Raw genomic sequence first — 12,192 nt, 5'->3', positions numbered from 1 at the left:
AAGTAAGAAGAAGCCATTTGTCAACACAGACTCCCCTCAGGCCCATCTGCACAGAGTATTTTCACTCTGCTTCTTTCTTCTTCTCTTTCTGCTTCTTGCACTTATTTACTCTTCATCCTACTCTCATCTCAAAACAGTGAAAAATATGACACCAGGGACCTTTCAAAAAATGACTAAAGTTTGAATTAGACATAAACATAATATAATATATGTGTTTGGTACTAATAATATATTGTTTTATTGTCTGTTGAATCTGACTAGACAGCACAGTTTTTTTGTTTCAAATGACTCCATCCAACTGATCTTCCTCCTTGTCATTGGTTTCAAAGTCTGATAATGAAAGTGACCCAGTGAACTTTGCTTCACCACTCACTCAACCTCATCTCAAACATCCTCTACTGTTGTCTTTCTCTTATTTCCTTCTCCTCCTTTCATCTTCACCTGTAATTTTCCTGCTTATTTCCTCTGTATTGACCTTTTACATCCTCAGCACTGCTGCACACTGACCGTTGCCATGTCGATGGATGCCGTGGCTTCATCCATGATGAGGATGCTGCTCTTCCTGACAAAGGCTCTGGCCAGACAGAAGAGCTGCCTCTGACCCTGACTGAAGTTTTCTCCTCCTTCTGTCACCATGGCATCTGAAGGAGGGAAATGCACACAAACATTCATGATCTTGTATCAATGTACAGACATATGGTTCACAGAGGTACTCAAAAAGCTGAACTGCTGTGAGTGATCTATTAGGTGGTTCACACATGGTTTATGGAGCTGGTTTAAGCCATGTGGGCTTTTAGTTTAATCATCTTGAATGGGGGCTGCAAGGCGGTGCAGTGATTTGTTCTATACAAACTGTATAATGAAGTTAGACATCTGGAGTTTGTACAATCTATCTTTTGAAAAAATCACTACTCTAGCATTAAAAAAAATATCCCTGACTCTCTGCAGTAAAGTGCTCTGCTTGCAGTGCAACATAAACCTCACCTCTGACAGCCTGCTTTCACTTTAATTAAATTAAAGGGCAAAATTAAGTAGCTGTTTACTCCTGGGTTACAGCTCAATATCTCAATATTTGGCTCCAAGGAATATAACAACAAACAGTGAATGAATAGCTTCGGTTTAACATTTCAACCTCCAAAACAAACATTCATCACGACTAAAAGCAGGTTTCTGATGCATTTGTCTGGGTTTTTTTTCTTCCTGCAGAGGATGACAGACACAAAAAAAACTGAGTGATAAATGTCAAACCAGCAGGAGCTAAAGTGAGACCCTGCAGAGAGGAGGCCCTGTGCACCAGCATACTTAACATTTGTCATGTCATGTCATTAATATTTTGTATGTTTGCATATTAAGGCTGTGAAAATGTAGTTATGAGGGCAGAGCTGCTGCATGTTGGGAACCTGGTGATGAAGGGGCATAAAGTTGAGCTGAGCTGAAGTAACTGGACTGTGATTAATGTGAGGTCAAAAACAAACATCTCTACAGTCAAAGTGATCTTACTATACTGAATCCATTGATTATTTCATTCAAAGTTCAGTCTGTTTCATTAGTACTTTAAGGAGCATCTTTAAAATTAGAGGGGGCTTTAGCGTATTCAGCAAATCAAAATCTAGAACTGAGGGTTGCACTTAAATAGAAAATACCAGTAATGTAACTTATTTCATACATTTCTTCAAAACATGTTTCAAGCCAATCACTCCAGTACTCTTTGAGATATTTCTGTCTGAGACCAAAGTGGTAGACTTTGAGAGCCATCCTGCTGGCCTGGCTAAACAGATAAAACATCAGAGAGAATGCCAGACATGTCATAGAAGTGTCTGACAAGTTCACAGACACTCATTAAATCAAATAGATTTTCTCACCAAGGCCTCCTGGGAGAGATTTGACGACAGGTTTCAGTTGAGCGATGTCCAGAGCCTCCCAAAGCATCTCATCTGTGGCCTTCATCTCTGGGTCCAGGTTGAACCTAAAGAGAGAGAGAGAGAGAGAGAGAGAGAGAGAGAGAGAGAGAGAGAGAGAGAGAGAGAGAGAGAGAACAAATTACATATCCCCTTAATAAGCCGTTTTCTTTCATTTGACACTTCTGTTTGAAGCAGTGATGCTTATGACTGCAGAATGAATATTTTAATAAATGAAGCAAAACCTTTGAACCAGTTCAGAGAGATAACTCATGCTGCATCACTGCATGAACCCCTGACATCATTTTAATTGGCTGGCCTATTTAAACTGTTCGACAGGTCCAGCTCTCTCTCTCTCTCTCTCTCTCTCTCTCTCTCTCTCTCTCTCTCTCTCTCTCTCTCTCTCTCTCTCTCTCTCTCTCTCTCTCTCTCTCTCTCTCTCTCTCTCTGTTCTGCCAGTTCAGCTGCTGCTTCTCTGAGAAACGTTCATAACTGGCTGAGACTCTACTCATTCTTCAAACACAGACATAAACTAAATCAACGTTTACATGATTAAAGATCTAAAACCAAAGTCTGACATCATCACACAGCTTCCTCAAATCTCTTCTTCTACAACAGTCACTCTGGCTGCAATCTAAAAATAATCCTCTGCAGGGGAAGTATACTCTTATCTGCACACACTCGGCTCCACTCAGGCTACAGATATGTGTCTTTGATGTGTTTGCCAACTGGTCCTGTTCCTGTAAATATCCTCTGTCTAAACCTCAGTGACGAGTCATCCTGGTGATAAAACTGATGGTGTAGTGAAGTTCCTCATACCTAATGCTGCCGCTAAACAGGATGGGGTCCTGGAGGATGATGGACAGTCGAGATCTGAGGGTCTGCAGGGGAAGCTTGGCTATGTCAATATCATCGATCACAATCCTCCCTATGAAAGATGTACACAACACTCAGACAAAAATACAAAGGGCAGCATTACAGCAATGCAGAGAAAGTACTCAGCTGTTAGGACATCTAATACATCATCAACACACCTTTTTCAAGCCAGTGTTTCTAGATAGTCCTTTCAACTTTGAAGGTATTGTACAATGTGTTAAATATAAATGCTGATGTTCTCTTTTACCCTCAAACATGTCCACCATGCGGAAGAAGGCCAGAGAGAAAGAGGATTTTCCGCTACCAGTCCTGCCACAGATCCCCACCTGAATACAAACAAGCCTGACTCATCAATATGACCAACATTCAGTCATCAATGTGTCATGTTTCCTGGCTAATGCATTTGTTATTCTAGTTTCTTTTTCTGGTTACCTTCTGCCCAGGGTTGACGTGTGCATTGACATTTTTGAGCACAGGCTTCAGTGTGGTGTCGTACCGGACGCTCAGATTCTGGATCTGGATCTCACCCTGTCGGGGCCAGCCGTCAGGGACCTGAGACACAGCTGAGACAGAATCAAAAACATCAGGTGATTTTAGCGTGCATCTTCTTTCACCTCAAAATAATGGATTATAAAATGCAATGCTACTTTTTGTCATTCTAACTTAAATCAGTTAAAATGGTTTCAAAGCACCAAGCCTTATTTTAGCCTGGTTAATAGAGCAGGCTCCTCATATACAGCAGCTACAGTTTTGAATGTATCGCTGCTGATTTGACCCCTGGCCTTATGATACTCTCCCTCCTCTCCCCACATTTCCTGTCTCTCTCCAGCTGTCTTATCAATAAAGGCCAAATGTTGTAAAATAATCAAGAAAAGAACAGCTGAAGGGGATAGAGATACATTTGGCATGAGCACAAAGACAACTCAACTTTAACCTGAGGAGGGAAAATAGTCTTCAACACATCAGCCTCAGAGGAGAGAGATGGACAGATGTGTGAGTTTTGTGCTGCTGCAGAATGAGTGAAGATGAATTAATTTTAGTCCTAAGTGTGATTGTGTTCTGCACTCACTGAGCAGCCCCTCGTAGTTCTCTGGTTCAGTTTTGAGCAGGCCGTTAATCCTCTTGACTGAGCCCAGCTGCACTTCCATGTCTGCCAGGTTACGCACCATCCAGTTCATGTAGTTTGATACCTGAACATGAAGGAGGAGGAGGGAAGGGTTGGGTCAAGACACTGCTGCTGCACTGCAGGTGAAATCCTTCAATTATCAGAACTTTTCAAAGTATAAGAGAAACAGCTTTGTGAGACTTTTAAGTTAATTAAAGAAAGGAACAGGAATTTGTTTAAGCTACAAACACTGTGTTGCAGTATTTTTAAATCATGATTTTCATTTGGATTATAGAAGGAGTTTGTGTCCTAATTGTCAATACAATAAGGGAGTTGTTCTTTGTAACATCAACAAAAAATAATGTTGAATGAATGTAGCTAAAATGGGAGTAAAAAGTAGATAAACAGCTAACATTAACAAATAAAACAAAGTAACATTTGAGATTTCAATATGTGAAAATACCTGTTTTGTCCTTAAAGAATGCAGGTACATATCAGAAAACAAACTAACACACACACATACACACACACACACACACACACACACACACACACACACACACATATACACACACACACACACACACACACACACACACACACACACACACACACACACACACACACACACACACACACACACACACTCAGTCTCACCATGAGTGCGTAGGTCAGTCCGAGCCCAACCAGACCAGTGGACAGCCCGTTGTAGAGACAGTTTGTGATGGAGGCTACAGCTGCCATCAGCACCACACAGGCTCCAATATACTCCTGAGGAGACACAATGTCAGCTCAACACACTGATGATTATGCATGAATGAGATAAACACTGAATGAGATAAATGCTGTAATTACAGATCAGTTTAATATTCACACCTAAGACTCTACATGACAGCTCTGTATACTTTCTTTGCACATGAATCCATAAGCACTTGAGTGTTTTCTCCTTCCCTCAATATGAAAGCTGCATGAGCTGACAGTATAAATGGCTAAATGGCTGTGAGCAGCACACAGGCACTTCATGAGCATAACATACACTGTCATAAAGGAATAGTAAACATTCAGTTTTTCAGGATCCCAACAGAGGGAGCAGTTACACAGTAACATCAACAGGACACTAAGGCTGCAGCTTTATGACAAATAACGACAAACAGTGACAAACAGGACTGATGTGAAGCTTCAAGAAGTCAGCAGCAGACAGATCTTTACCATGCGGACCTCCAGCCAGCGGTTTGCTGCTGTGAGGAACAGAGAGGCAATGTTGTTGGCATCAGTGAACTGCAGGAGTCTCTGTCTGAACCTGGGCTCATACTGCCAAGCCAGGGGAAGAAAAAAAAACAGAACACATTTTCATTTCTACTTCTGTGTCCTTAGAGTCCACCCGCCAGCACTTTACTGCACCCTGACTGACTGATGTTACCGTCCAACACTGCATCCAAGGCAAACTAGGACACAAAATGTGTTGGCTCTTTCTCTACAAAAGCCCAAAGGCAGATAGATTGTGGGTTCAAGAGGAAAAATAACAAAATGTCAACTGAAGAGAGGCGAAACAACTGAATTTACACTCCAGAGTGGAACAACTGCAATACAAAATCTGACAAAAGCAGAGACAAGTTTCTCTAAAGACATTCAAAATAAGGTAGGCTTTTTTTGTCTTTATTTAGAGGATACAGTGAATACAGTAGGGAACTGTGAAGAGAGAGGACCATGGCATCTGTTCATTTGTTGTGGGACCTAACCACTGAGCTAACTGGTGCCCCAACCTCTCTCTCTTTTCCCCTATTATCTCTGAATAATTAAGGTAACTATCTTAAAATATGGACTGTTTCCACTCCAGTTATCACCTGTCTTTTCAGTTACTGTTCAATGTTGAATAATGTTAATAAACAATAGAACATGTAACTAAATCATTATAACAGTGTTTGAGCTCCCCTCCCTGAATGTGACGTCAGAGGGAAGTAGTCCTGTGGTGATAACACCCCACCCAAAATGATATTTTATGCGTTTGATGTTGAAACAAATACCATTCAACACAGTGGTGCATTCTCTAACACATGATGAGCCTCTATAACTAGCGCACATTCAGTTATATTGTTAGACCTGTGAGCAATATTTACCTGAGGGCTCTTATTGTGGTGAGTCCCTCCACTGTCTCAGAGAAATGAGAGAGTAAAGGGAGCTGGGTGCTGTCCTCTAACTGTTGCAGGTCCCTGACAAGAACACACAGGACACGAGAGACAGTGAGAGGTCAGCTGAAGCAGAATTTAAATGAGGTCAAAGGTCATTGGGTCACAGTATAAATACAAACATAATGAAATTAGGATTCAACATTTCATTTAAGCTTGTGTCAAATGAAGGAGAAATGTAAAAATATACTCTTGTTTACTTCTGTGTAAGTTTTTTTTCACAATAACTTCATTTTTTTCCAGATTGTACCATCTCTCTTTCCACGAGCAAATCATTTATATTTTAAAAACAACATTTATCTCTTCACCTGATGTTAAGTTTCATCATCTGGGTGTGTTTTTGTGTTAAGTTTAAAATAGAAATTTTACCCTCTAAAGCACTTAGGATAACATTGGTTCATTTTCAAAAGTGCTAGACCTATGCTGCTCAGCTACGTACAACGTTTTTAACGTGGTTGAACAGCAAGACATGTTCAAAGAATAAATAAAACATAATTTCCCTGAATAAAGATATAGGCATTTTTATTCAACCTCTGGACTTTGATTGTGGATTTAAGCCTTTTAGCATGCTTTCAGTATTCCTGGGTAAAAAAAAAAAGCACATGATTAAAATACTGGAGAAAAGACAGCTGGTTATACAAAGTATATCTGATTCTACTCACACAAGAGTTCATCCGTCCTCTATAATAGACACCCGTTACGTAGGGACTGTAATTCTCCTAGTGTCATTTCAAAACCTTCTCCAAAAACACCAGTAATGATTTCAAAGTTATAAGGAGAAAAGCCTTATAACTCTTATTAAATGTCATTATATTTCAGGGCAGGGAAGGGTTAAAAAGTGTGTGTTGTCATAAGTAAGCCTTTTCAAACACATCTTGTCTTATTTCAGTGTAATCTCACTTTGTAAACTCTGTATTATGACTCACCTGGAGGCCACTCTGAAGTATTTCTGGATAAAGTAGCAGGCAATAGCCAGTGGCAGAAGGGCGATGAGGAAGACAGGGGTCACAAAGGAGATGACACCAAGAGCAGACACACACAGCAGGGTAGAGCGGCTGAGGCACTCCAGGGTGGTGGGGATGTGCTGGTCGATGGTGTTTGTGTCTGTGGAAAACCTGTTGAGGATGCTGCCGAGAGGAGTTGTCTCAAACAGCCTGAAAGAATAAAAAACAGCTCATTTGTTTCCTCTGAAAGTCTTTTTTTCAGATCAGATATTTTTCAGATATTCTTCTATGCATAGATTTACTGAGCTGTTTCTTTAATATGTGCTTGTGTGATTCATAAAGTGTCTTTGAGTACTTTGAAAAGTTCTATTTAAATAAAATGTATAATTATGATTACTTTTATTATTTCTATTTAAAATATGCATTATCTTAAAATTCTGTGGTCATAATTTTGATATTCACACATGCAGACAAAAAACGTTTACCATGAACGTTTCCAAACAGCTGGTCAAGTATAAAATTGTCAAGTGTATCTGATTTTGCAGCTTTGTGTGTGTGCGTGTGTGCGTGTGTGAGTGTATTTACAGTACATGCAGGGGTGTTATGTGCATGTGAGTGCCTTATATAAGTGATGTTTCCTAGGTTTTGTGTAATGAACAGCAGATGGTGCTCAGTGTAATGGGGCGAAAAGGTGCTTTTAACTCTGTTTCCTCCTTTAAATGATTTCTTTTGCACACAAAAACCACACAAACACACACACACTTACAGCCCCACACACAACTCTCTTTCACACATTATGGCGCAGTACTGCAGCACATGCACACGATGTCATACGTTGCTGTACCTCATGGGAGCCAGGATGATCTTGTTGAGCAGGTTGTGGTGGAGTTCCTTGGCCACTTTGAGGCCGGTCCACTCCACAGCAACAGAAGTGGCCAGACACAGAATGATGCCTAAGCAGCAGAGCACGCTAAACACGGACAGATACCATGAGTGACTGAAACCACAGTCCTGTAGAGATAAAGAAAAGAATATGGGTGATTAAAGACTTGAAGTCAGTGTGGGTGCCTGAGAGAAAGAGAGAGCGGGGGCCTTCCTGTCACTCAGTTTGCTTTTACTGTAATTATAAGCCTAATTAAACTCGGAGGCGGGTTAAAAATTTACTCTTTAATGTGACAGAAGTCTGTGAAGCTTGAAAGGCTCAGACATGTTGTTCTCTCCTGATCCCTTCTTTCTCCTCAGGTGGCCTCCTAATTTTTTTTGTGCTTAGACTCATTCTGTCTTAAACTCTTGCCCTCTATTCAGATTTCCATTTATTCCTTAGTTACTTACATACAAAAAGACATGTCTCTTCTTAACAATGCTTCAGTTGTGCATGTAAACAAGCAGTTCAGTTATTTTTACATTGCCATATACAACACAGACGCCTTTGGCTCCATTTTAAAAGAAAGACAGACCACAGAACAGTGCCTGTGTTTTTAAATGCTGTTTTTGTGATCACAAATTGCACTTTATTTGCAAATTAGTTGCACTTTTAAATTTTTGATTGTTTCTACATACTGTCTGTATATATGCTCGATGCTGTTGAGTTTTGCTATTTATTTTGACATGTACTGCTGACCTCTTGGCCAGGTCGCCCTTGTAAATGAGGTCTTGATCTCAGTGGGTCTCATCTTTTTAAATAAATTAACAATAAAAAAAAAACATCAGTAATATCAAAAAGGGCTCTTTAAGGTATCAAAATTCAAACTGTTCCCCACTTTAAATATCAATATTTTCAATTTGTGTTATCAACCTTCTGTACCTCTATTTCCTGGAGAAGACAGGAACAGCTGTAAATGCTTTTATAGTGAAGATTTGATTTGAAATCTGGTGTCTGTTCTGTCAGAGACAGCCTGGCAGTTACATGAAGTGTCTGTTACTGAGTCTGATATCAGAACACGACTTCAGAGTGTCCCAGCATGGATTCATCTGCATCATAGTGTAGATAAGATAAATTAGTGAAGACACACTGAAGCTCAGCCAAACAAGATGATTCACAAAGTATCTGCAGTCATCTCTACATTCAGTCTTTTTTGTGTTTGAGTGCATGTAAGAAAGTAAAAGAGAGAGAGGTAAAGAGATGGTGTGACAGTTTGTGTTTAACATGAGGACACTTTAACCTGCTGTCCTCAAACCTCAGCCCACTTTAGCCTCTGCATGACTGTGTGAAATGTGACCCAGCATTCCAGTTCACACGACAGACACAAATGAGCTCAAAAAAGACTCACACACAAACACACACACACACACACACACACACACACACACACACACACACACACACACACCAACACACACACACACACACACACACACACACACACACACACACACACACACACACACACACACACATGTGTATAACTACTCTACTAATATTAGGGCCTCTTTGTTCCTGGAACATGATAACATGCAACTGCTGATGTGACCCCAAAGTGTGAACAACTTGGTTTAACCTTCAGAGGTATTTATGTTGTCTTTCTGAGCTTGACAAAGTGTGAACTCTGCTTTCTCTGAATGTCTGTGTATTCTTCTTTCTGTATGTGTACCTGCACATGTGACATTTAAGACTCTACCAGGGAGAATACCTCTGACACAAGCTTAAAACTGGATGGAGGAGTGTATTTGTCTGTAAATCGGGATCAGTTTATATCAGGTCAGTTGAGATGTCTTACACTTGTATATTGAAGCTTTTCAGTTTTTTCTTTGTATAACTTCAGCAGCTGTTTCAGCCAATCTTAGGAATTAAATCCCTGCATCTTTGCATGTCAGCAGTACTTTCTCTGAAAGTCTTTCTCCCTTCCCCAGCAGCCAAATGTCAGGTTGCAAACATTGTCCTACTGAGAGTAAACATGCCTTCATGAACTGCTTTCTCATTAAGACACACCGACTCCACTGATGTGTTCTTGTTCATGCAGAAGAGTCAGAGCTGTGTTTGCTGCAGGGTACATTAATGAACACTCCATCTAGAGCTGGCAGCCTCTGTGATTGTGTTTAGGGTCGGAGCTACTCAGCTGAGATTCACAGGAGTGTCAGTGAGAGAATGTTATGTAATTTCACACAGGCTGAGTCGCCTGCATACATGGGTTTGTTTTAAATAACAGCTGGCTTAAATTACTGTCATTATTGGTTAATGCTGAAATAATTTCTGACTAATCAATTGATTGACATGCCTATAAAATATCAAAAACAGTGAAATGATTCTTAGAGTCCATGATGACCTCAAAAATTGCTTGTTTTGTTTGACAACAAGCCAAAACCTCAAGTTATTTAGCTCACTATCATGAAACATTTCCATCTGCCAGTCTTTAAGTCACAAGTGTTAACCCTATAGCTTATAAAGTCTCATTCTTCCTCCTCTCAACCGCTGCCCAGTTTTAATAACTGCATCAGTTTCCGTATCTCATCAGTCTCAGACAACATCATTAGCTGACACCTCTACAACCTGTGTCTGAACTCTGCATGGGGATAGATCCTGGTGACGCACAGAGCAGACACCCTCTAATCATCACTCTTCAAGCAGCAAAGACTCTCTACAATAATTCATACTCCCATCATCATTGTGATAATGATTCATTCATTAACTTGTCTCTCCTGGTTGAACTGAACTTCAAGGAATACAGCGTCTTACCTGGACAACAGTACAGTTTTGAGCTGTGGCTTCCATCTTTGCCTTGATGACACGTGACGTCCAGTGTGCCAACCAGTAGTCGATGGCGACCATGAGGGAGTGTTTGAGGAGCTGTGACAGGAGGAGCAAGGTGAGCAAGAGGACCCCAGCGGAGGACAGGTAGGTCCCACAGGAGCGCCAGGGGATTGATACACGCTGACGCATCACCTGTGACATGTTGTCATCATCGTCGCTCTCCACGGATTCCTCTGCATCAGACAGAGACAAATGTTTAAGACTCTTGGCTTAGTATTTGGTTTTTGAACAGGCCTGGTAATGGACTAATTTTATCTCTGAGGAATGTGACCGAACAGTTACAGATGCATTTTTATCATTTCAATAAAACATATTTCTATATTTAACGATTACCTCCTCTTCAATGACTCACTTCTCATGCCTTCAGACATTTCTGATGTTCCTCCTCTTCTACCCTCCTTCCTAGATATTCAATTAGCTTGTTTTTTTTCTCTGTCCTACTTACACTGACACATTTCTCAGCTGCAGCGTCTGTCTGAATAACAGCTGTTGGCAGAGAACATTGCTGAAGATAAAAAACAGCAGAGGAAGAGGGCAAAAGGAGAGAGGGTAAGCTATAAGCTACAGTCTCTCTGCTAATGTTCTCTAACATCAAGCAGATGCTGATGATTGGCATGTTTTTCAGAAACAACGGAGCAGCCATGACATCTTGTCTGGGGTTGAGGAGCTAATGTTACAACCTCCTGCCTCCTCACCACCCATGATGTAAATATATCTCGTCACATCATGCAGAAAGCTTTGCAGCATGCTGCTGCATGTGGGAGTCGGTGAGGATCAGATGAGCTGAAGGCAGAGAGGAAGCAGGAGAGAGAAGAGGAAAATAAAGGGAGAGAATGACTAAACAGACTACTACTGCTAATACCAACCTGCATACAATCATGCTGGCTTTAAACAGGTTAAGAGGAGCAGGAGTGATACATGTTTAAGAGAGAAGTGAGAGAAAGAAAATGAATGATGAGATTGTAAGATGGAGGGAGAAGCTGACACAGCAGCTGATTTTCTTGCAGCGTCACAATGCCACAGACTTGTTTTGGTGTTTTTTTTTCAATCCATGCTTTCTGATCACACCTGATCGATCGAACACGAGGGCAGCAGCAGCCGTTGCTGGAGCCATCGCACAAGTCCACGCAGGGGTGCCACCAGCACACGGGAGACAATATAGAACACAGATAAAGAGTACAGCCACAGCACCTAAGAGCAGCTTTAACTAAAGCCGCACATTCACCAGCGCAGTACACACACAGATAAGAATCAGTTTCTGTGTTCAGCTACAGCAGGATGATGCTAAAAGAAGGGGGCTGGTCGCTGAGAAGTCTAAAAAGAACCAGAGAGAGGAAGAAGGTCTGAAGTATGTAACACCCCCATAATGTTTTATTACATAGATAGGGTAAAAAAGAACAAGGTAAAAAGAATGAAATACAAGGGATTTGTAGTC

The 12,192-nt window shown here is 40.9% G+C and overlaps 1 protein-coding gene across 1 annotated transcript in view; it reads right to left on the bottom strand.

Annotated features, from left to right (window-relative positions):
- Positions 1-12,192, bottom strand: part of abcc8 (ATP-binding cassette, sub-family C (CFTR/MRP), member 8) — a 61,841-nt gene that overhangs the window by 996 nt on the left and 48,653 nt on the right. Inside the window, 12 exon segments of the mRNA XM_034685363.1 lie at positions 508-641; positions 1,863-1,966; positions 2,718-2,826; positions 3,022-3,100; positions 3,207-3,337; positions 3,844-3,964; positions 4,537-4,650; positions 5,089-5,191; positions 5,997-6,089; positions 6,992-7,219; positions 7,854-8,020; positions 10,683-10,930. Of these exon segments, the coding sequence (XP_034541254.1) occupies positions 508-641; positions 1,863-1,966; positions 2,718-2,826; positions 3,022-3,100; positions 3,207-3,337; positions 3,844-3,964; positions 4,537-4,650; positions 5,089-5,191; positions 5,997-6,089; positions 6,992-7,219; positions 7,854-8,020; positions 10,683-10,930 (1,631 nt within the window).

Source organism: Notolabrus celidotus, chromosome 6 (assembly GCF_009762535.1).
Source record: "Notolabrus celidotus isolate fNotCel1 chromosome 6, fNotCel1.pri, whole genome shotgun sequence".
Classification (NCBI taxonomy): Eukaryota; Metazoa; Chordata; class Actinopteri; order Labriformes; family Labridae; genus Notolabrus; species Notolabrus celidotus.
Note: the sequence above shows the minus strand (reverse complement) of the source record. Positions and strands in the feature narration are given on the sequence as shown.